Source organism: Pelobates fuscus, chromosome 5, assembly GCF_036172605.1.
Source record: "Pelobates fuscus isolate aPelFus1 chromosome 5, aPelFus1.pri, whole genome shotgun sequence".
NCBI lineage: Eukaryota > Metazoa > Chordata > Amphibia > Anura > Pelobatidae > Pelobates > Pelobates fuscus.
In genome coordinates, this window is record NC_086321.1 from 190,774,970 (window position 1) to 190,800,827 (window position 25,858).

A 25,858-nucleotide genomic window follows, 5' to 3' on the forward strand; every position below is an offset into this window, starting at 1 on the left:
ATGAAGCTACACGTAGGCCCATAGAAGCATTCACAGGCTTTTGCAAATATAACTAATTGTGATCATGTGTGCCACACACTGCACAGCTTTCAACAGAAAGCTAACAGCAGAACTAGGCCAGTCTCACCTCCATGTGAGGCCTTTGATGTCTTAGTGCCTGTGTATCTTAATTAAACAGGGCTGCTAAAGTAAATGAAAATACAGTAAACAAATACAAAATAATAAAATATCTCCCCACCAAATTGTTGTTGCTGGACTTTAATTATTGCAGAATGTAATGGGTTACTTTTTGCATAAACATATCCATGCTAATATTAAAGGGACACCTCAAGAACCACCACCATAAATTGTAGTGATTCTGTTGCTTGGAATTTCTACCTTCAAACTAACCATTTGCTTACCTTACATTTTCTTTATTTCCTTCTTAGTCTGCAGTACCGCAGCTCCATCCCCCACCCACTGATATCTTATGAGAAATTCTAGCTTCTCCATTAATCGGTCCAAATACTTGTACAGCATGAGCATGGCATGCATAACCTGCTCACACCTTTCTAGTAAGTCTCCTTCACGTTCGGGAGCTGTGCTTTGAGCACTCAAGCAGCACTGTTCCCTTGTCATGTGGACCTCCAACCACGACTGGTAAAAGCATTCTCGCATGGTTAGAGGTGCCTTCTATTGGCCTCACGCCTTTCTGGAAACAATTCTCTGGCGTCCTCGGGTTTCAGAAGTGGAAAACCAGAGAAAAGGCTTAGGGCAGTGGAACAAAGGTCCAAAATCAGCATTATCCGGCTAAATGTGGGATAGTTGGAAGGTATACATTAAAGGAACACTATAGGGTCAGGAACACAAACATGTATGCCTGACCCTGTAGTGTTAAAACCACCATCTAGCCACCCTGAGCCCCCATTGTCCCTCTAAATATAGCAAAACATTAACTTTATTCCAGTTTGCAGCTGCTAGTTCTGGCCCTGACCTGCCTGCTTGGCTGACATCATCAGAAGTGATGTTCTGAGCCAATCACAATGTTTTCACATGCAGAGGGTGGAGACACTGAATGGCAGTGCTGCATATTGTGCAGCACTGCCCCAGGAAGCACCTCTAGTAGCCATATGAGGAGTGGCCAAATTAGGTATCCATGGGCTGTAATGTAAGCACTGCATTTTCTCTGGAAAGACACTGTTTACTGCAAAAAGCCTGAAGGGGATGATTATACTCACCAGAACAAATACAATAAGCTGTAGGTGTTCTGGTGACTATAGTGCCCCTTTAACTGTGAAGACTGTCTAGTTAGGTAGTGAATAAATTAGCCATTGCTGCCACTTTCTCTCGAGTACCCATCATCCACAGTGACATTGACAGAGGTTGTGCCATAAAACATGTTTTAAAGCAGAGCTGCTTAGGTTGACCCAAGCACTGTACTCCACTGCCAATTTAATCAATCCAGGAGATACAATAATACCACATTGTATGTTTAACCATCTTGCTATCTTTCTTTGCATTCTCCAGTTATGCAAGGCAACCTTATCCATTTCTTATGATGAATGCTGACCTAGGACTTTATTTACTGCCCAGTGAAGCGTGGCAACCAGAATTTGCACAATGTGACTTATTTTGAAATAAGTTAATAACTGACATTGAGATCTGTTTTACTGATTCAGATATTTTCAGCTAGATTTAGCCTTTTCAGTTTGTAATTCAACACAATGTGTTAATGGACGAATGAACCCTACAGAATGATTTACATCTGTTTACTGTGATAAAATAATGTTTTCATAAACAAATATTACCAGACCCTAATAAAGTCAGAAACACTGAGATCGATTTGCTAAGAAGTCATCATTAATGTGACATTTTCATTTTCCTTGTGCGAAGGAGGAAAATATAAACAAATATATACAGTATCTCACAAAATTGAGTACACCCCTCACGTTTTTGTAAATATTTTATTATATCTTTTCATGTGACAACACTGAAGAAATGACACTCTGCTACAATGTAAAGTAGTAAGTGTAGAGCCTGTATAACAGTGTAAATTTGCTGTCCCCTCAAAATAATTCAACACACAGCCATTAATGTCTAAACCGTTTTAAACAAAAGTGAGTACACCCCTAAGTGGAAATGTCCAAATTGGGCCCAATTAGCCATTTTCCCTCCCCAGTGTCATGTGACTCGTTAGTGTTACAAGGTCTCAGGTGTTAATGGGGAGCAGGTGTGTTAAATTTGGTGTTATCGCTCTCACACTCTCTCATACTGGTCACTGGAAGTTAAACATGGCACCTCTTGGCAAAGAACTCACTGAGGATCTGAAAAAAAGAATTCTTGCTCTACATTAAGATGGCTAGGGTATAAAAAGATTGCCAAGACCCTGAAACTGAGCTGCAGCACGGTGGGCAAAACCATACAGCGGTTTCACAGGACAGGTTCCACTCAGAACAGGCCTCGCCATGGTCGAGTTGAGTGCACATGCTCAGTGTCATATCCAGAGGTTGTCTTTGGGAAATTGACATATGAGTGCTGCCAGCATTGCTGCAGAGGTTGAAGGGGTGGGGGTCAGCCTATCAGTGCTCAGACTATCCACCGCACACTGCATCAAACTGGTCTGCATGGCTGTCGTCCCAGAAGGAAGCCTCTTCTAAAGATGATGCCCTAGAAAGCCTGCAAACAGTTTGCTGAAGACAAGCAGACTAAGGACATGGATTACTGGAACCATGTCCTGTGGTCTGATGAGACCAAGACAAACTTATTTGGTTCAGATGGTGTCAAGCGTGTGGGGCGGCAACCAGGTGAGGAGTACACCTCAAGCATGGTGGTGGGATTGTCATGGTCTGGGCCTGCATAAGTGCTTCTGGCACTGGGAAGCTACAGTTCATTGAGGGAACCAGGAATGCCAACATGTACTGTGACATACTGAAGCAGAGCATGATCCCCTCCCTTCGGAGACTGGGCTGCAGGGCAGTATTCCAACATGATAACGACCCCAAACACACCTCCAAGATGACCACTGCCTTGCTAAAGAAGCTAAAGGTAATGGTGACGGACTGGCCAAGCATGTCTCCAGACCTAAACCCTATTGAGCATCTGTGGGGCATCCTCAAATGGAAGGTGGGGGAGCGCAAGGTCTCTAACATCCAGCAGCTCCATGATATTGTCATGGAGGAGTGGAAGAGGACTCCAGTGGCAACCTGTGAAGCTCTGGTGAACTCCATGCCCATGAAGGTTAAGACAGTGCTGGAAAATAATGGTGGCCACACAAAATATTAACACTTTGGGCCCAATTTGGACATTTCCACTTAGGTACTCACTTTTGTTGCAAACGGTTTAGACATTAATGGCTGTGTGTTCAGTTATTTTGAGGGGACAGCAAATGTACACTGTTATACAGGCTGTACACTTACTACTTTGCATTGCAGCAGAGTGTAATTTCTTCAGTGTTGTCACACAAAAATATATACTAAAATATTTACAAAAATGTGAGGGGTGTACTCACTTTTGTGAGATACTGTGCATAGACTCCGTAGCACTTTCAGGTACTGATGCTAACATCCATACATGCATAAACACTAGAATTTTTAACCTTGATGCACCAGACATTCATCCAGTGATGTAAGAGTATGCACACTCTCATGCTGTGTTCATGCCATCATGGCATAACAACATATTTAACTTGTGTACCAGACGGAACCATGATTTGAAAACTAATACCACAAGCCCCTTACTTATAACACCTCATGTTTCAGATTTTGCCCATCTTTTTTTTTGCTAGGTCCCTCACCACATTAGCCCAGCTTTCTTACCAATGCAGGCTGCTGCCAAAAGCCTGTTAGCTGCATATGGGGATTCACATGATGGAAAGATGGGTTGCACCATGTAGTTTGAGAAGGTGATTGCAATGACAGCTTGACTGGTTGGTTCGATGATAAGAAGGGATGTCCAAAGTCTGATAAAGGCTACAAAACTGCCAAATGCTTCTAAGATGTAGGCATAACTCGCACCGGACTTGGTGATGGTGGTACCCAGCTCAGCATAACATAAGGCACCAAAGATAGAAAAGACACCACCAACTGCCCAAATCACGAGTGATAGGCCGTAAGATGCACTATATATCAAAACTCCTTTGGGTGAAACAAAGATTCCAGACCCAATCATGTTCCCAACTATAAGACACACTCCATTTAGAAGTGAGATTTCTTTCTTCAGTTTCATGGACTCCTGAGAGCCAGTATCCGATAAGGATTGCTCTTTCCCATTGGGAGTGGGTTCCTCCGTGCAAGCCGGAGTGTAGATGGTGGATTTAGCCATGTTAGAATGTGTCAGCGAGAGAACAGCATGTCCAGCTAGAAGAAAGCAGAAGGCAAGAAGATTAATATTTATTCCACCACTTCACTGTGAACATAGGTTTCAGCTCAAGAGTGAAATTAAAGTCAGTTTCACATTTTAGGCAAAATTAGCCAAATGGAAAAGATACCTTACTTGAAGAATGTTTTAGGTTTGACTATATTGGCCTCAAATTTGAAATTGACTTGAAATTCATGTTGATTCACACTTTAGTGAATAACCCTTGTGATCTGTGGTTATTGTGTAATCGTTTTAAATAAAAGAAGTCAGAGGCTATTGTTTGAACTTATACTGAAATGAAATGTAAATGTTTTTCCTTTTTTCATGTGATTAATAACTGTAATCATTTCCAGAACTGTATGTTTCTGCCTTACATTATTGCTGTGTCCTTATGCTTTTCATTGTGAAGCTCACTGTCGGCATATTCTGTCTGATATCTGTTATAGGCTGTATGAACCCTAGATAAAATCTGTGTATCTCGTATGATATCCCAGAGTAAATGACAATGCTCCGATGTACAAAGTCCAGAGATCCATTTGAGTAGTGCATTTGTTACCTACTATAGCCTCGATTTAATAAACTTTCCAAATGATTCAATACTGTTACAAAAACTTTCCAAATGATTTATTTACAGAAGTCACCATTGTAGATATATCATTAGAAAACAATTTACTGAAATCGTTGAGAAAGCTTATTAAATTGAGGCTTATGTTAGTTATTCTACATGGATGCCGTATATATTTTTAGCAATGGAGTTGGGGGGGAGCATGTAAAATAGTGTATGCATTAAGGTCATGGTTACAACTAAGATGAGGGATGAATCTAATTTTTACTCTAAATATTTACAGGATTGACATGATATAATTAAGTTTTTAGATTGCTTTAGATTTAGATCTGCCTTTGAGATTCTGGACATACAATTACAGGTTACCATGGCAACATACATTAACATATATATACAAAACGCGTAGGACGACCCTATTTTAACACTATTGTGTAATTATAGAAAGTTGGTTTAATAAATATCCTTTTTTCGGTAGACAACTCTGGTAAATCGCTTTTGGTGAATTAAAAGACCGGTCCAGAGAGAAGTCCAAAGGAGAAACTCTAGCCCTCTACAACAATCGATGGAGGCACCTATAAGGCGCTTTTATTATCTTTACCCGTGAATGAAACAGAGTGTTTGTGTTTTCTGCTCATTAGACAATATTGCACTATGTCACTTTTCTATTTATAGGTTTAACATCAAGATTCCTAAATTCTGTGTATATACAGATATATAAATATATCTGCAGCACTCATCAATAAAATATAGAAACAACAATCTGCTTAGGTGTTAACCCACACTAATAGGAAAAATAAAAAATAAATCGGCAGCACTTAAGGGACTTCAAATCATGAACAAAACTTTTACTAATAAATGTCCAAAAACATCAATGTTTCGACACTATAGGGTCATTATCAAACAATTATATTGTATATATGTATCCATACAGGTAGTTGCACGCACGGTCTTTCAAAGTCCAATCTTTATTGAGAGGTTAAAGATCAACTTTTCAGTACTCCGTTTGGGACTTTCATCAGAATGATGATCCTGATGAAAATCCCAAACGGAGGACTGAAACATTGATCTTAATTTTAACCTCTCAATAAAGATTGGACTTTGAAAGACCGTGAGTGCAGCTACCTCTATGGATACATGGATAAACGGAGCCCTGGCTTTATAGCACCTGGCACTTAAGGGGAAAAGGAGCTAGAATGCGAGAGATTTACTATTTTTGTATATATATATATATATATATATATATATATATATATATATATATATGTGTGTGTGTGTAACCTATCTCTATTATAATTCTAATTTTCCCATATCATTTATAAAGAAAACAACATAAAAACCTTAAAAAGTATACTGTAATCCCTGCTATTTAAAACACACACAGTAAAGAGCCAGTTACAAGCACTGTGAAAAAGCCCATAGTGGCAAAAGCCATTGTGATGTTATTTGTATTATTTGTGATTAACTTTGCATTTGAAGCTATTTATTAAAGTATTTACTTTTCTCTGGACATCTCATCCACTGACTGATCGCTGCAGAAGGTGGGGATAATTCCACCTCAGGCCTTTACACAGTCAGCACAGTTGTTTGCTCAGCATCCTGTCAGTATATTTGCATCTTATACCTAGAGCCTTTGTGGGAGCTGGGAGAGGCATTACCTTTCCACAGTCCAATGGCAGGGAGTTAAAGGGAAACTCTACAGGCTAGGGGTATAGCAAGATTCATTTATAAAAGTACCAATGATAAAAAAAGGCCACTTTTCGCACATCAAGCGTTTCAGCAAGCTAAAATGCTCTTGGGGTCTGGAGTGTCCCTTTAACACCACTGACACTAATACATTTTGAGCTAAGGGCATATTATTAAATGAGATACCAGCACCCCCCCCCCTCCCCCCTCCCATGAAAAGTAAAAAAAAAAAAAGTAGATTTACATTATACATTATATATATTCATCTTTTCCATGTGGGTGTGCTGCCACTCCCTGAACTTCAAACAACATTTTTGTTTTGAGTTACAATTGAGACACAGGATCAACAAAACTATATTGTAACTAAAACATTATTACATTGTATATATATTAGTTTATTTCCTTTCAAGTACATAATGTAATGATAAAATTAATCTAAAATTAAAGGGACACACCAAGCACCAAAACCACTACTGTATATTGTGGAGATCATGGTGCCAAAAGTCTTTGGGCCTGGCAATGGGAACTTGTGCCCCACCCTGCATTTAAGAACTGGCACTACCCATTGGAATCTCTCGTACCTTTAGGGGTGGACTTAATAGAGGCCAGCATGAAGGATTTATCTTTCCTGGCCACTGCCCACATACAATACCTATTGGCTGGGATAGTAAACAATTGCATGTTAAATTCACTCCAAACCAGTAAACAACCCATTTCCTTGCACTGAGAAGAGGTAAAAATTATAGCATTGGCAGAGTGCAGAGTGCTATGTGTTGGACGGGCCGATCAGTCACAGAATGGTTTGCACTCTGTATGAAATCAGAGCAATACAGCCAGGTTTGATGTCGTATCTCGGCAGCACACTGATTCATTCAGAAAGAGAACTAAATACAGTTTGCTTCTCAGATGCCGCAGACTGTAATTTCAATCCACAGACCACCATGGAATACCTCTTTGTTGCCAAACAGATAAGCTGCAGGGAGGAGGTCTATTACTGTACATTCCAACTCTAAAAACAAAAAAATGATAATATGTGGCAGAAGACAAATAAAAAAAATGAGATAACCGTGCCTTAAAACACAATCATGTACAAAAATGAAATCAAATATAAATCATATGTACATACTTTTTTTTTTTAAAGTCTATGAAGTCTTTGGCTGTTTTACAATGCATTTTTGGGCTTCCTTATCCTTAAAGACAATGCATGGTATGTCTTTAATAATGTGAAGTAGAGTGCTATAGCAAAAAACTCACTCACATGGTATAGAGCTACAAAGAGCTCTGCTGTGTAGGGCATAGACGGTACAATCCCAGTCACTGGATATATTTTCAGCTACAGTGGTGGTAAACTTTATCTGTGTCTCGAATATGTGAAGACAAAAATTTGAATATCCAGGAGTGCAATATGTTTATCAAAGTGGCAGTGCATATATGAAAAGGTTGGTATCTTACTTACATGAACTAGAGCATAGAACTGCTCTAGTATAAAGCGCTGTGGTGGTATGATCAGGGCCGGCGCGTCCATAAGGCTGCACATGCGGCCGCCTTAGGGCGCACCGGCTCTGGGGGCACAACATTTCAGTGACCGGCAGAAGGGAAGCGCTCCCTCCTGCCAAGCCACCTTCTGGACCCCCGGCGCCTGTGTTCTAATCAGATGCGGCGAGGGAGCTCTAACCTCTCTGCTCTGTTCCCTCGCGCGATGTTTGCTGATGCCGCGGGAGCCGGAATATGACATCATATTCCAGATTCTGGCATCAGTAGACAGCACGCGAGGGAGCAGAGCAGAGAGGTTAGAGCTCCCTCGCCGAGTCTGACAGGAACTCTACCGCCTGCCGCACTGAAGTCCCACTGGACCCCAGGGACAGATCCACGCCAGCTCTCCAGGTAGGGAGGCTGGGTGGACATTTAATATTAATAATAAAGTGTGTCTGTAAGTGTATGTGTGAGTGTGTGTATATGTGTGTTTGTCTGTGAGTGTGTGTGTCTATAAGTGTGTTTGTGAGTGTGTGTATGTTTGTCTATGAGTGTGTGTGTGTATGTGTTTATGAGTGTGTGTGTGTCTGTAAGTGTATGTGTGAGTGTGTATGTGTTTGACTGTGTGTGTGTATGTGTGTGTGTGTCTGTAAGTGTATGTGTGAGTGTGTCTGTGTTTGTCTTTGAGTGTGTGTGTCTGTAAGTGAATGTGTGTGTATTTGTTTGTCTGTGAGTGTGTGTGTCTGTAAGTGTATGTGCGAGTGATTGTATGAATGTGTGTGCATGTGAGTGTATGAGTCTGTCTGTCAGTGTATGAGTGTGTTTGTCAGTGTGAGTGTGTGTCTGTCAGTGTGTGTTTGTGAGTGTCTGTCAAATCAGTGAGAGTATGTTTGTCATTGAGTCTGTGTCTGACTATTAGTGTCTGTCAATCACTGTGTTTCTATCAGTGTGTGTGTGTGTGTCAATGAATGAGTGTGTGTCAGATCAGTGAGTCTGTGTCTGTCAGTGAGAGAGCACTTCCTGTCAGTCCAGCCAGGTACAGAAAACTGAAGCTCCTGTAGAGGATTTGCTTGCTCGGCAACACTACAAGAGAGGTCGGAGGCACACCAGGAAGGGGATTGTGACCACTAAGGGGGTGGGGGGTGCACCAAGGGACAGGGAGGGGAGGGGAGAGAAACACCAAGGGACAGGGAAAAGAGGGGGGAGGGGAGAGGAACACTAAGGGACAGTGTCACGACTGCTAGTGTGGTCCAAAACATATACATATAAAATAAAGGATATAGAAGGACAGAGCGTAAACAGGACCTTAGAATGGCCGGACTAATACACTAGAGATAGAGAATGGTCAAAGGGAAAGCCGAGGTCAAGAAAGCCAGAAATACTCAGATACCATTTAAACAAGCCAAGTCAGGGGAACCAGAATTCTGAATAACCAGGGAAAAGCCAGGGCAAGGCACTGGAGTGAATTAGGGATTTAAATATCCTTCTCTGGGCTCTGATTAGTCAGAGGGTGACCTCAGAACGTGCGCGTGCATTGACGTTGTGATGTCACGCGCACGTCCGTACAAATTCGAGGGGCGGAGCTTGTGATGTGCGCGACCACGTGGTCAGCACCATCTTTGATTTGGGCGCAACGCCCAGAAGACGCGGAGGAGCAGTTCCCGACTCGCCGGCGAGCTGGAAAGCTCGCAATGTCGGCAAGGCCGTGCGCTGCGCCATGCAGCGGGCCCGGAGCCGTAACAGAAAGAAAAGGGAGGGGATCACTAAAGGATAGGGAGGAGAGAGGGGCTGGTTAAGAGGCACATAGGTGAATATGTTATTTTTAGAGGGGGGGCAGAAAAATGCATCTTTGCATATGTACCCAAAAATCTCTGCACCAGCCCTGGGTATGATCCCCACCTGGGAAATGTTGATAAGGAAGCCCAAAAAAAAAATTCTAAATAGATTAAATTTAGATTTAAAAGGATTAATTTTATTATAATAATCAAGATATATATATATATAAAATATAAATATAAAAAGCAATCCAAATTTACGCGTCTCACCCTGGAGATTTCATCAGAAGTGTTAAATATGTGGCTGGGCATCTCTGAGGGAAAGGGCAGAGCACTGTCGGATTCAGGGGGTTGGGGGGGCAATGGGGCAGTTGCCCCTCCCCCCACCCCCACCCCGAGATTACAAGGCAGGCCGAGGCTTTCCCCTGCCGGCTAATGCAGGGCTGGCACTGTCTAAGAGCCAGCCCTGCAACGTGCCTTCAAGAACCAGAGGGGAGGTCAGAGATCTCCTCCCTCCCCAGTTCGCAGGCACCGACCGTGCTGGCAGCCGGCAGCAGAGGGAGAGAGGACCCGGGAGCTCAGCCTGCAGCTCCTCCGGGTCCTTCTCTCGCGAGCACGGAACATTGCCGCGGTTACCACGGCAATGCTCTGGATCTCGCGAGAGTGAACTCTAGCCCTGGAGCTGCGCCCAGCAAGGCCACTGCGACCAGCAAGGACCACCAGGGATCGAGACATAATTATTATTTTTTTTTATTATAAAAAAGCCCCCCTACCCTCCTCACCACACATTCACACACTGTTCCCCCTACACACATTGCCCCCCATACACACACTGCCCCACAAACACATATACACTTCCCCCACATACACACACTGCCCCCCCACACACACATACAATGCCCCCACACACACATACACTGCCCCCCATACACACACCTCCCCCACATGCACACACTTCCCCCACATACACACACACTGCCCCCCATACACACACTGCCCCCACACACGCACACTGCCCATCCATACACACACTGCCCCCCCACAAAACACAGCCCCCCATTCACACATTGCCCCACACACAAATACACAGCCCCCCATACACACTGCCCCCACACACACATACACTGCCCCCATACACACACTGCCCCCGCACATACCATACACATTCACACACTGCCCCCCATACACACACTGACCCCCCAGACACACACACAGCCCCCCATACACACATTGTCACACACATACACAGCCCCCCATACACATATTGCCACACACACACACATACACAGCCCCCCATACACACATTGTCCCCCCCACACACACTGACCCATACACAAATTGCCCCACACACCCTACACATTCACACACTACACCCCCAACACACATACACTGAACCTTTCACACACACTACACCCCTCACCCCACACACTGCACCTCCTATGCCCTACTACAGCCCCATATCTTAGCAGATCCCAGGTAAGTTGTCAAACTGTTCTTAAACTGTTTGACTACTTACTCTGGGAGGGGGTCCCAGCACTCCTGGCACCATAACCACTACACAGAGCTGTAGTAGTTATTGTGCATGGATTAATTCTTTAAATAATCTACAAGTGCCCCTCCCGAGATCAGGCTCTGGATCCGCCACTGGAGCAGAGGGTGCTATTGAAATTATTTTTTAAAAGTTCAAAATAAATATATTCATTTTAAATGTAAACGTGGTGATTTTTGTTTTACAATTCCGGCCCCCGTTTATTATAAACAAATATATATTAAAAATACAAATTCTAATACAGAAGCATTGGTGACTTATGGTACATGCATGGCACTTGCCTTCGTCTGTTAACCTAATGCTTCTCATAGAGAGGCACTGAATCCAATGCATCTCTAAGGCATGCATTAAGAGCATTCAGCATTATCATGCTTCCCAGACAAAAGGAACAGGGTTTATGTTCCAAACCTACTGGTTTTGGTGCTTAGAGTGTCCCTTTAACGAAAAGATAATAGAAAAAAGGAAGTCAAACCAACATATGGAGAAGGCAATTTAAAAGAAACAAAACTATCTAAATTCTAAAGCACATCTGCTGACATGAAGCCAAGACATGAATACACTGAAAATGTCCGCTGAAGCCCTCAGCCTATCACCAGCAGCCCAGGAAAAGCTTCTGGACTGGAGCCAGGGCCAGAGAAGAGGGACCATTTAAGCATTTTACATGTATTTGGTTGGTTAGTGTACTAACAATATATTTTATTTTATTTTTTAACTTTAAATAGCATCACTTCTAAAACCCCATACAATTTACATTATATATGAAATACAACTTTTCTAATAACCAAAAAATAGCACCTGCCCCACAGAGCTTACTATCTAGAAAGTTACAACTAATTAATAATGAAGATAGCCTGAGCCAGCATCTTTGCAAACAGGTAAATGATAAACAAGAAGAGTTCTAGGAAGTTAGTGATTAATCCAGTGCCTTACGAGCAGTACCCTGATAAGAGCTCTCCTAGTGAGAAAACAAAATTTCCAGAGACTCTCAGCTGTAATCTGTGATCCCTGTACTGCATTCTTTACTAATTACCTGGCACTTCTAATCCCTGCATAACATGTTATCCTGTAATGATTCCCAGTAATAGACTAATAACTGCACCTTGCACTAATCACTATGCACAATTAACCTGGCATTACACGTTCCCCGGTAGCTATAATCAATCTTCCTCCATTTAACAATCTGCATTCATGAACACTGTTGGGTAACAGCACTAACAATGTATGGCAATGTGCCTTCCACTTAGTATACAGATGATTGATAGACAGTAACAGTTAGTTTTAGAGATAGCCATGGGGAATGCTGAAACTGACACTCTCATTGAGTTCAGTCCGTGGCTGGCTGAGAGCCACTGGGTGTTGTAGTTTACAGTAGCTGCTGTGATATATGCTGCCTGTACCTAGTGTAGTGTAAACCCAATGTGAGATGGGCTCAGTGTGACAGTGTGATGGTGTTAGTGGAAGCTATGAGATTTGGAGACAATACTGTGAAGTGAAGCTGTGTGAAGGTGAGTGTAGTCCTGAATGGACTGGGTGAGTGTCTGTGTGGTGCAGAGTGTTCGATAGGGTATGGGGAAGGATGTCAGAGACGAGTGGAGGGGAGGAGGGCACACTCACAGGTCAGCAGACAGGAACCTTCTGCGGTCTTGGAGCGATCCGGAGCTGAGAGGAGTGAAGAGAATGAGAGCTGCCCATATAACAGGCAATAAGTGACTGGGAGGGAAGGAGGGGGCAAGGTACAGAGCAGGATTTCGAAAGAACACAAGATCACTCAGCGAATTCTAAGAGTTGTGGAGAAAGCATTTCTTATCAGGGGGGATGGGGAGAGTTAGGAGGGGACAGGAGGAGAGAAAGAGACAGAGATGATGGGAAACACTGAGCACTGGAGAGCAGGGGACATTCCCATACATGATGGCAGGCTCCTCCTGTTACCCCCAGTCATGCAACCCATCTTCTGTCCTGGAACTCTCTGAGATTCTGAACACTTACACACCTTATATCTTTTCCTGGAACCTGGTGAGGACAAGAGAGCAGGGGGATCCTATATAACTTCACATTTCATCCAGGGAACCAGGACACTCCCCCAGTTAGGGATCCAGCCCAGCAAATTGGTAAAAAAGTAGCTTAAGCTCTGTGAACATTTATATTATTTGCCAATCTGCTGAGGAATGCAACTCTGCCATTTACAATCCTCAAATAGTCACATGTATTTAAGCAATGCGAAAAAGAACAAAGAACTATATATATATCTATATCTATATCTATCTATCTATCTATCTATATATATATATATATATATATATATATATATATATATATATATATATATATATATATATATATATATATATATATATATATCTTGCAGTTCTGTCACTATGCAGAGACTTTCACCCTAATTCTCACTTAAGAACTGAAGTAACACTTTTTGGGGGGTTTTTCCCTGTCCTCCACCAGAGTGCCCTCACTCCAACTCACCCGGTGACCGAGTTTCGCACTGAAAGCTGCTAGTCACTCTGGCCAGCTAATCTTTAATTCAGGTGGCGATTCAGCACCATGAGTGCGACAAGAGTGCCCTTTTGACTAAAGGAGGTGGAGGTAGAGAGTTATGAGGGGATATTTGTGTCATTTCCTACGTTTTGGGGTATATTGTAATGGCGCCCTTCACTAAGTCTCAGCTAGTGTTTGGGTGAGACAGCAATAACAGCTATAATCTCTCCAGCTATAAAGCGCTGAAAGAGAGGGACCGCTGAAGGAGATACTCAAACTGCTGTGCTCCCTCACACACACACATTTCATTTAGTTAGTGCCAAAAGGAACAAGCACATCTTGACAAAATACATTCTTGCATTTCTCTGGCAATCTGTTTACTAAGGGTTAAACAAACAGGCACAGTCATTTTTGTGTTTTTCAAAACAATAGAATTCAAAAGCAATGAGAAGATACACTTGAGCCAAAGTAATTTGCCTCACACAGGCACCACATTTTGGAATAATGTGACCGTTTCTTCTGACACATCCTGCTATTTCTCATCGCTAACCGTAGCTTACAATGGCTGATGCATAGTAAATTATTTTGACATGTTATAACACATGTGCAAGGAGATCTTTAGAAGATCTTGCTGGATATATAAACTTCAGTTTTTCACTCCTGCGCATGCACAAGGATACATGCATTGTTCATAGAAAACACACATTGTTCATAGAGGGAGAGAAGTTTTAAAGCAGCTCTGTCACCTTCTGGCGTCTCTGCATATTTAGAAAAGATACCAAATGGCGACTTCAGTTCTTGCTGTGAGGTGGCTGTGGGGTACAGGGAAAGGTGAGTTTTACTGATCTGAACTTGTCTCTTATGGCCACCAACATCTTCTTCCGCAGAGTCCTCATTAGGTCTTCGCACTTCTTCTGCCCGGAGCCATGCATGCGAGACTGTACAATACTGATGTCTATGGAGGCCTGAACAAACTTGAGTTTTTACTGAATGTATGCATTTAGTGATTAGTTCATGTAAATAAAGTACTTTATTTTTTTTTTTTTTATTACTTTTTAAATGAACCAATATATCACACTACAGGGAAGAATTTTGGGATCATTCTTATCCTGAGATATACTTCCATCCACACAGTTTGAAAAATGTGTCTTTCTGTATGGTCATTTGAAATGTTGGCAAGCCACGTACACTACAAAAAGAAAAACATACGGGAAAACAAAATCCAGACTGCTAGAGAGGCAGGCTTATTCACTACAAAACTAATTGCTTGAATTTAAAACTGAATACAGAGTGATGTTTTTTTTGTTTGTTTGTTTTTTAAATTTTAGGTCAAAAAAGTTAATTCACACTTTAATACATTTTTATTTAAAATGTCATATTCACTTTGAATTCACTTCGAAATCCTGAAAATTCACAATTGATTGAGTAAGCTTGAGCTATATCTGAAAACAAACACAAAATGATGCATTTATATTGGCACACCCGGTCCCAAACCAGCTGAGCAAGCTAAAAGGCTCAGGAAGAGGAAGTTCACAGAAAAAAAAGTCACTCATACAGAATAACAGCAATGTATTTAAAAACAAATATGAATCCTTGGTTGTCATTGAATAAAACTGAAATAAAGAACAAAGATAACGTCAATTCTTGTTTCATTAATAGGTTGTGTTAATCTTTTTACTTCCAATAATGATGAATGTATAGCCAAGACCTTTAACAAAAAAGGAACTATAGGGCATAAATTGCCCAAGAGGAATGTTAAAACCTAAATCTGTATTGAATTTTATTAAGAAAAAGAATTAGTACATAAATATACAGTATCTCACAAAAGTGAGTACACCACTCACATTTTTGTAAATATTTTATTATATCTTTTCATGTGACAACACTGAAGAAATTACACTCTGCTACAATGTAAAGTAGTAAGTGTACATTGTAGTGTGTATACCAGTGTAAATTTTCTGTCCCCTCAAAATAACTCAACACACAGCCATCAATATCTAAACCGTTGGCAACAAAAGTAAATACAACCCCAAAGTGGAAATGTCCAAATTGGGCCCAATTAGCCATTTTCTCTCCCCGGTGGTGTCATGTGACTCATTAGTGTTACAATGTCTCAGGTGTGAATGGGGAGCAAGTTTGTTAAATTTGCTGTTGTCGCTCTCACACACTCTCATGCTGGTCACTGGAAGTTCAACTTGGCACCCCATGGCAAAGAACTCTCTGAGGATCTGAAAAAAAATATTGTTGCTCTACATAAAGATAGCCTAGGCTATAAAAATATTGCCAAGACCCTGAAACTGATCTGCAGCAGGGTGGGCAAGACCATACAGCGGTTTCAGAGGACAGGTTCCACTCAGAAAAGACCTCGCCATGGTCAGCCAAAGAAGTTAAGCGCACATGCTCAGTGTCATATCCAGAGGTTGTCTTTGGGAAATAGACATATGAGTGCTGCCAGAATTGCTGCAGAGGTTAAAGGGGTGGAGGGTCAGCCTGTCAGTGCTCAGACCATACGCTGTACACTGCATCAAATTGGACTGCATGGCTGTTGTCCCAGAAAGAAGCCTCTTCTAAAGATGATGCACAAGAAAGCCCACAAACAGTTTGCTGAAGACAAGCAGACTAAGGTCATGGATTACTGGAACTATGTCCTGTGGTCCGATGAGACCAATATAAACTTATTTGGTTCAGATGGTGTCAAGCGTGTGGCGGCAACCAGGTGAGGAGTACAAAGACAAGTGTGTCTTGCCTACAGTCAAGCATGGTGGTGGAAGTGTCATGGTCTGGACCTACATGAGTGCTGCCGGCACTGGGGAGCTACAGTTCACCATGAATGCCAACATGTACTGTGACATAATGAAGCAGAGCATGATCCACTCATTTCAGAGATTGGGCCGCAGGGCAGTATTCCAACATGATAACAACCCCAAACACACCTCTAAGACGACCAATGCCTTGCTAAAGAATCTGAAGGTAAAGGTGATGGACTGGCCAAGCATCCTCAAACGGAAGGTGGGGGAGCGCAAGATCTTTAACATCCACCAACTCAGTGATGTCATCATGGAGGAGTGGAAGAGGACTCCAGTGGCAACCTGTGAAGCTCTGGTGAATTCCATGCTCATGAGAGTTAAGGCAGTGCTGGAAAATAATGGTGGCCACACAAAATATTGACACTTTGGGCCCAGTTTGGACATTTCCACTTAGGTACTCACTTTTGTTGCCAACAGTTTAGACATTAATGGCTGCGTGTTGAGTTATTTTGAGGGGACAGCAAATTTACACTGTTATACAGGCTGTACACTTACTACTTTACATTGTAGCAGAGTGTCATTTCTTAAGTGTTGTCACATGAAAAGATAGAATAAAATATTTACAAAAATGTGAGGGGTGTACTCACTTTTGTGAGATACTGTATATAGACTCCGTAGCACTTTCAGGTGATGCTGACATCCATACATGCATAAACTCTATAATTTTTAACCTTAATGCACCAGACATTCATCAAGTGATGTAAGAGCATGCACACTCGTATGCTGTGTTCATGCCATCATGGCATAACAACATATTTAACTTGTGTACCAGACGGAACCATGATTGGAAAACTCACTTTTGCGAGATACTGTACATAAATAGTGAAAATATAGGGTGTAAATGCAAACACTTCAAACCAATTAAAAGAACATTGTGATTGGTAATAAAAAAAAAAGTGGTATGTATTACTGAATATGTAGAGATGGATACAGAGAGTTTACTATTTACTAGAGACGAATGGATACTTTGTGTGCTAAATTTGTTACAAAGGATCCACCTGAAATGTTTAAGAGTTTTTTCTCTTTAAGAGAATTAGTATGCACCCATTTTCAGGGTTCCCCAGGGCCTGTGAATGCTTGTTTCATGCATGAATACCTTGCTACTATGTAAAGGCTGCAATAATACGTGTAAGAGTGACACAGTACCATGTTTCAAAACTATCCATATAACATATATGAATGGGAGCATGTAGCATGATGTGTAATCAGAGGGTTGGTGACCCACCAAAATCTGTAGCAGGTTTGTACAATCTGTGTCCCTCCACATTTTGGTTCACCAGCACATCTCCATTTACACTCAGTAATACACATCAACATGGTAATGGAAGTTGCATTCCAGCTGCAACTAGAACATTGCAAGATGCCTAACTCTTTCTCACTATGAAACACCAGCTTCGAGCCTCCAAGTATAGATACTCTGTAGGAGGCTAATTAACAGTTCCTATAATAAAGCAGTGGATATAATAGCTTAGGCACACAGTGTCGCAACTCATAATTTACTTTTGCCTTTTTATTACTCTATTAATTGACATCTTGCTGTGGATAATATCAGTCTTGTAACCAAGCAGAAGAGGAGGTGAATGATTCATTGTTAAGGGAGACAGAAACAATCAATTCTGCTATCTTGCTCCCGCTGCATCTAAAGACATATTTAGTTTTGCCAGCAGGGAGCAGGTCACGGTGACCTGTCAACAGAGGCGTATCTACTGAAGACAGCGACTATGGAAAGGATTGAAACTGCGCCCCTCGCTGCTCCTGTCCAAACAACTTTTTGATAATACCATTAAATAAGCTAGCAAAAGCTGTATTTATGTTGTGTGTGTAGTGTTTGCTGACTGTATGTGATCTGATTTGTGGCATGTGATGGCTGTATGTGATTTGTGTGGGGTGAGCAGGCTGTATGTGATGTGTGTGGGGTGAGCTAGTTGTATGTGATGTGTGTTTGTGTGTGGTGTGAGCTGGCCGTATGTAATGTGTGTGCTGCCTGTATATAAGGTGTGTAGTGCTCTGTGTAGACCCCTCCTGTTTGGCATTGTTCATTATTCACCTATTACTACATGTCACTACTTTTGTCCTGTACTTGAAGTGAATCAGGCCCTTATACCACAAGATGCATAGATCTTACTTACATATTTCAGTCTCACAATAGTACATTCATTACTTAGTTTACAGGAACGCATCTTGCATGTGAGTTTATGGGCAATCTCTAAACCACAATTCCCAGATTTTACTATTAACATGACGTAAAGTCATGATTTTATTAAAGACACGGAGGCGTGTATTATGCATAACTCTTTCTTTATTTCCTCAGCAGCAAAGATAGAGGAATATAAATATTGTCAAAAATGAAATAAAAAACTGTATAGGTACACAGGCAACCAATTACATAACAGAGGAAGTGACTATATAAGGCCTGTGTCTCCCACAATCCACCTCTTTCTTGTGAAAACCGAAGACCAAGTAAGAAGAACAATATCACACTTGGCCAGAACAGGAAACGGAAACAAACCGATACCTTCAAGCTAAAAGAGAGAGAAAAATATGGTAATAACCAAACTCCAAACTGTAGACTTACCAAAAACAAAACTGTTAGTAGTTCAATGAGAAAAACTGAAATCTGAAAAACATAAAATATAATTAATATAAGATATAAATGCCATACGCAATTCCCATAAAAAAACAGACCAAATTGTAACGTACCTGAAGAGTCCAACAGCATCTCACCCCTAGACCCACACCGGGAGGGTGGGAGGGAATAATACTCGCCTCCGTGTCTTTAATAAAATCATGACTTTACGTCATGTTAATAGTAAAATCTGGGAATTTTATTAAAGACACGGAGTAAAAAAAAAACACATTTTTTTTTTTTTTTTTTTTAAATGGGCCTATTCCATGGGCCTGGAGCTGCAGCTCCATAAGCCCCTATGTTAATCCGGCCCTGCTGACACGTTGTCCATCTTGAGGAGAACGCAGCAGTTCGCCCGTCCTGGGGTAAAGCTGCGAATCGCGAAGGCCCCTGCCAAAAGTTCCAGACAGTTGATATGCAGGGATCTCTCTATTTCGGACCATCTGCCTCCTGTGGAAACGTTGCCACAACGAGCACCCCAGCCGTGTAAGCTGGCATCGGACTCTATCACCACGTCCAGGACGGAACTGAAGATGGCCCTTCCGTTCCAGGCCTCCATGTGTGCCAACCACCACAGCAGTTCGTCCCTGGACTCCTCGTCTAGTCGTACCCGAGATTCGTAGGAATGACCTAACCGGAGGTGCGAACCTTTGAGCCGTTGGAGGGCTCGGTAATGTAGCGGACCTGGGAATATCGCCTAAATGGAGGCAGCAAGGAGGCCGATAATACGTGCCAACTGTCTGATGGACAGGTCCGGTACACGAAGAGCCTGTCGAAGCTCCTTTTGGATGGCCTTCATCTTGGAATCCGGTAGGTATAGAAATTGGCGGATGGAGTCTACTTGGAAACCTAAGAATTCCATCGATTGGGCAGGGGTTAGGACCAACTTGTCCCAGTTGATCATGAAACCCAAGTTTTGAAGTAGATCGATCGTCCATTCCAAATGTACTAGGAGATGGTTTCTGGATTGGGACATGATCAAAATGTCGTCCAGGTAAATAATCAGTCGTACCCCACGGGTACGGAGGAACTCCACCACAGGCTTCATGATCTTGGTGAAACACCAAGGAGCCGAGGAAAGACCGAACGGCAGGCAGGTAAAACGCCATCGCCTCCCGTGCCAGGTGAAGTGTAGGTAATCCCTGTACTCCACCGCGATCGGGACCATAAAATACGCGTCCTTCAGGTCCAACTTGGCCAACCAATCTGACTGCCGAAGGAGGTCTCTGAGGCAGTGTATGCCCTCCATCTGAAAATGTTGGTATCGGAGGAACGCGTTGAGAGGACGGAGATTTTATTACCGAATAACACCCCTTCATCGGATGGACCTGGTTCCGCCACCATCATGGCAGCTAACTTAGGTACGATTTTAAGGAGGATCGCCTGACGCCTCTCTGAGGACATGGCGGTATTCGCGTTCCCCAAAAGGCAGATAGCCCGCTGGACCCATCCAATGGCCACATCGATATCCAAAACAGAATCACCAGCTCTAGTGGCATCAAGCAGCTCGTACAGTTTCGACAAAGGGCCCAGGGTATCCAAGATCTTGTCCTGACAACCCTTAAGGGAGTAGTCCAGGCCCTTCTTGGGCTTCCAGCCTGACTTATTCAGGAACTGGGCAATCTGGGGGTCAATGTCAGGAGTCTTGCAGGCCGAGCCCAGGAGGGAAGGCCTGGGGCATTCGGCACGCAATTTAATGCGACCCTCCTTAGACAGGGGGGTACGCATGCGGCGGGCCACATATTGGGCGATATGTTCAGGAGGGACCCATTCTGCTGACCGGGAATGGCGGAGGTCGTCTGGGTCAAACAGGGGGTTGCCCTGAGGGTCAAACAGCGTCTTACTATCCCCAGTGGGTCTTGTACTTGACCCTTAGTAGTGGCAGAGGACCCAGAGGGGGTTACACCCGTAAGGGGTAAATCCTCGCCCGATTCTCCCTCATCTTTGGAGTTGTACTCCATAGCGTCAGACTCATTCTCCACACTCCGGTCGGTATCCGACCCATCATCCAGGGCTCTAGCCCGTTTCCACAATCTAGCCTTTTTAGCCCGGCCAGGGGCTCTTTTGCGCATGGGAGGCGTGCCTTCTCTGACCGCATCAAGCGAGTCCATCATGGCAGGTAGAACCTGCATCGAGGAGTGGGAGCTGACGTGTTTCGCCTTAGCCTTCGCCTTACGGGCTCCAGGCATGGCGGGGGCCGGCGGGGGGTCCCATCACCTAGGAGGGAGCCACCATAGAGGGCAAAAGCATACTCTGCAGTGACTGGGAGAACGAAGTGGACACCGCTCCCATGGCAGAGGCAAAGGCCCTCTGCAAGGATGATGCCATAGTGGCATCCAAGAGGGCTTGGAATTCCTGGGATGCTACATTACCCTCAGGAATATCCTGATTAAAAGTCTCAGTAAGGCCCTCTGGCCCCTCATCTCTGTCTTGCATATTGGCAGGGAAAAATACTCACAGAATGTAGCAGAAAAAACGATTTGCATTAACCAGTTGAAGAAGAGAGCAACAGGGTTGAGTAACCCACAGGCAGAAGAAAACAACAATACGTGTGCTGCAGGTGGGCCCAGGGGACCCAGAGAGCATAAGAACGGCCGCGAGTAAGATCCGCCTCCAAAATGCCCGCCGCACGTGGAAGCCGGCGAGAGCGAGGGCTATAGAGCTGCAGAAAGCAAGTATTCCCCCCACCCCCCAGCACACAAACTTTAATTGAATTACCTCTTAAAAAGATTGCTTATTTTACAATTACCTTTATGAATAATGAACAAAAAACAACTGTGGCACTATATGAAGTGAAATGAAAAGTAGTCTGTAAAATGAATCCATAATATCCTTCAGGGCGCAGCGGCCCAGGTTTCACAATCTTTGGGTGACTGGCTGAAGGGGAATGCTCCCCTCTTGCCAGTAAATTCAAGGGACACTATAGTCACCTGAACAACTTTAGCTTAATGAAGCAGTTTTGGTGTATAGAACATGCCCCTGCAGCCTCACTGCTAAATCCTCTGCCATTTAGGAGTTAAATCCCTTTGTTTATGAACCCTTGTCACACCTCCCTGCATGTGACTTCCATAAACACTTCCTGTAAAAAGAGCCCTATTTAACCTTTCTTTATTGCAAGTTCTGTTTAATCTTATCCCCTGCTATGTTAATAGCTTGCTAGACCCTGCAAGAGCCTCCTGTATGTGATTAAAGTTCAATTTAGAGATTGAGATACAATTATTTAAGGTAAATTACATCTGTTTGAAAGTGAAACCATTTTTTTTTCAAGCAGGCTCTGTCAATCATAGCCAGGGGAGGTGTGGCAAGGGCTGCATAAACAGAAACAAAGTGAGTTAACTCCTAAATGACAGTGAATTGAGCAGTGAAATTGCAGGGGAATGGTCTGTACACTACAGAATATCCTCTACCGTGGTCTGCATGGCCACACTACAAGGAGGTAAGCAGAAGGGAAGGCTGAAAACTTCACAAAAGGATGGGGTGATGAGGTTCAGTGAAAAAGACACACAAAGGGGCTGGGGGCATGAGGAAGACACACAGAGGGGCTGAAAGGAGAAAGTGACACACAGAGGGGATGAGGGGAGAAAGAGACACAAAGGGGGCCAGGGGAAAGAGACACACAAAGTGGCTTGGGGGGGAAAAAGCGATACACAGAATGGATGGTGGAGAAAAAGACACATTAAAGGGCTATGGAAGGGACAAAGAGAAATGCAGAGGGGCTCTGTGGGAAAGACAAGGTCCTGAGGTGAAGAGACACACAAAAGGAGCTTGGGGAGGGGGGAAATAGGCACATAGGGGGGCTTGGGGGAGAAAGAGACATGCAGAGGGGCTCGGGAAAAAGATAAACACAGAGGGGATGGGCGGGCAGACACATAATGCTGGGAGGTAGAGATACAAAGAGGGACTGGGGAAGGGGACACCCCAAAGGGGCTTGGGGTACAAGGAGACACACAAAAGGGCTTGGGGAGGAAAGAGACACACAAAGAGGCTGGTGGGGGAAGACACACAAAGGGGATTGGAGGAAGTAAAACAAACAACAAAGGGACAATAAGAGACCAGGAAGGGTTGAAAGCAGAGCCGGCACGTCCATAGGGCGGCACATGCGGCTGCCTTAGGGCGCACCGTCTCACTGAGAGAGAGCACTTCCTGTCCGTCTGGCTGGGTACAGGAATCAGAAGTTCCTGTACCGCAGTATGCTCCGCTCGGCCATGCTACAAGAAAGGTAATGAGACATGCAAAGGAGGGAGGGGAGCGGACCACTAAAGGGGGAGGCGACACTAAGTGACTGGGGAAGGAAGGTAAAAGGAACACTAAAAGAGAGGGAAGGGATGGGAGCAGACCACTAAGGGGGAGGGGAGCGAAACACTAAGGGAAGGGGGAGACACTAAGAGACAGGGGAGGGAAGGGAAAAGGAACACTAAGGGGGAACATTAAAAAAGAGGGAAGGGAGGGGAGAGGAACACTAAGAGAGGGGGGGACACTAAGGGGGATGTGTTGGGCACAAAGAGAGGACCACTAAGGGAGGGGGAGGGGGGGCACTGAGAGACAAGGGAAGGAAAAATAAATACTGAGGGGGGCACTAAAAGAGAGGGAAGGGAGAGGACCACTAAGGGACATGGAGGGGAGAACACAGGGGGGCCTAAGTGGGGAGAAAGACACACAGAGGAGCATGAGGGGGTAGAAAGACACACAGCTGTACGCTCCGCTTGGCCATGCTACAAGAAAGGTAATGAGACATGCAAGGGAGGGAGAGAAGCGGACTACTAAGAGGGACGACCACACTAAGAGACAGAGGAGGGAAGGGGAAACGAACACTAAGGGGGGAACCACTCTAGTAGCTGTCTCACTGACAGCCGCTAGAGGTGCTTCCGTGATTCTCACTGTGAAAATCACAGTGAGAAGACGCTGGACGTCCATAGGAAAGCATTGAGTAATGCTTTCCTATGGGCGGTTTGAATGCGCGCGCGGCTCTTGACGCGCATGCGCATTCAGAGCTGAGAAGAGGGGCGGAGATATGCCCAGCGCCAAGGGAGCCCGGCGCTGGAGAAAGGTAAGTGCTGAAGGGGTTTTAACCACACACACACACACACTCTCACAGACGCATACACACTAGCTAACAGACACACATATTTACTGACATACATACACACTCAGTGACAGACAGACATACACACTCACTTACAAAACATACACTCTTACTGACAAACACACACTCACTAACAGACACCAAACACACTCAATAACAGACACACACAAACACACAACTAACACAGATATACACACACACTTATATATTATTTTATTTTTTTAAACTTAATCCTCCTACCTTTGGGAGTGCTGAGGGGATTCCCTGGGGTCCAGTGGGGCTGCCCGGCGGCCGGTCACTGCGGCCGCGCGAGGGAGCACTGAGATCCTCCTGTTCAGCTCCCGTGTGCGCTGCTTACTGATGCTGGAGCCGGAATGACGTCATATTCTGGCTCTGGCATCAGTGCGGTGCGCTCGAGGGAACTGGGCAGAGAACGCTCAGGGGAGAGTGCTCCCTCGCGCTCCCGCCCGGCCGTCTGGTGATATCATTGCCAGCCTCAGGAGAAGAGGCTGGCAAACTGGCATACATACCCTGTCGCAGCTGCGACCCCTCCGACTGCGGTATGTACGCCATTGTTCACAACCCTCATTATCTGGTGAATTTTTTTTTTTAAATTACAAATTTAAAAAGTTCCTTATGCCGAGCTGCTACTGTGAGTGTCACACTCACTTTCATTCACTGATTTAGAAGTTTTTAGGTTTTTACTTTTTATTTCTAGTAAGAGAATGAGTCTTTGCTTTGTAGTGTGCGTCTGTTCCACTGCTTGTGCTTCAGAAATCGCAAGCTTATTCTCTCAGTAATATACAGTGTGTGGCTGTAGTTTACTGCACAACTGAGCCATGCCACCACTGAGTGTGCAGGACTCTTTTTTAACTCTTTCTAGAAAAAAATGTATTCTAAAGTGTGGTGGTAGTGGTGGTGTGGTAGTCATCCCCTTGTTCAAACTCCTAAAAAATAAATAAAAAAACAACTAAATTGCTCCTGCTGCTCCCTCTATAATCAATGCCTTCCATTTAGGTTTTCCCATGCCTGTTGTTAAGATAGTGCCTATAGTCACCAAAACAACTTTAGCTTAATGAAACAGTTTGGGTGTATAGATCATGCCATTGCACACTCACTGCTCAATTCTTGGCCATTTAGGAGTTAAATCGCTTTGTTTATACACCATAGTCACGCCTCCCTGCATGTGACTTCTACAGCCTTCCTAAACACTTCCTGTAAAAAGTAATCTAATGTTTACACTTACAATTTAGAACTTCTTATCTCCTGCTCTGTTAATAGCCTTCTAGACCTTGCAGGAGCCTACTGTAAGTAATTAAAGTTCAATTTACAGAGCAGGAGAAGCTACATCTGATTGAAACTGAAACCATTTTGTTTTCATGAAGGCTTTATCAGTCACAGCCAGGGGAGGTGTGGCTAGGGCTGCATAAACAGAATCAAAAGTACACATCCCCATCACGCTCCATCCGCCTCAT

General features: G+C 43.7%; 1 protein-coding gene across 1 annotated transcript in view; it reads right to left on the bottom strand.

The window, feature by feature from the left end:
* The window catches only part of SLC7A7 (solute carrier family 7 member 7), a 29,963-nt gene extending 16,738 nt beyond the window's left edge, over positions 1-13,225 (bottom strand). The window contains exons 1-2 of the mRNA XM_063454852.1: positions 12,995-13,225; positions 3,795-4,334 (exon numbers count right to left, since the gene is read on the bottom strand). Coding sequence (XP_063310922.1) covers positions 3,795-4,299 — 505 coding nt within the window. The 5' untranslated portion in view covers positions 4,300-4,334; positions 12,995-13,225. The remainder of the gene's footprint in view (positions 1-3,794; positions 4,335-12,994) is intronic.
* Between the last annotated feature and the right edge of the window lie 12,633 nt (positions 13,226-25,858).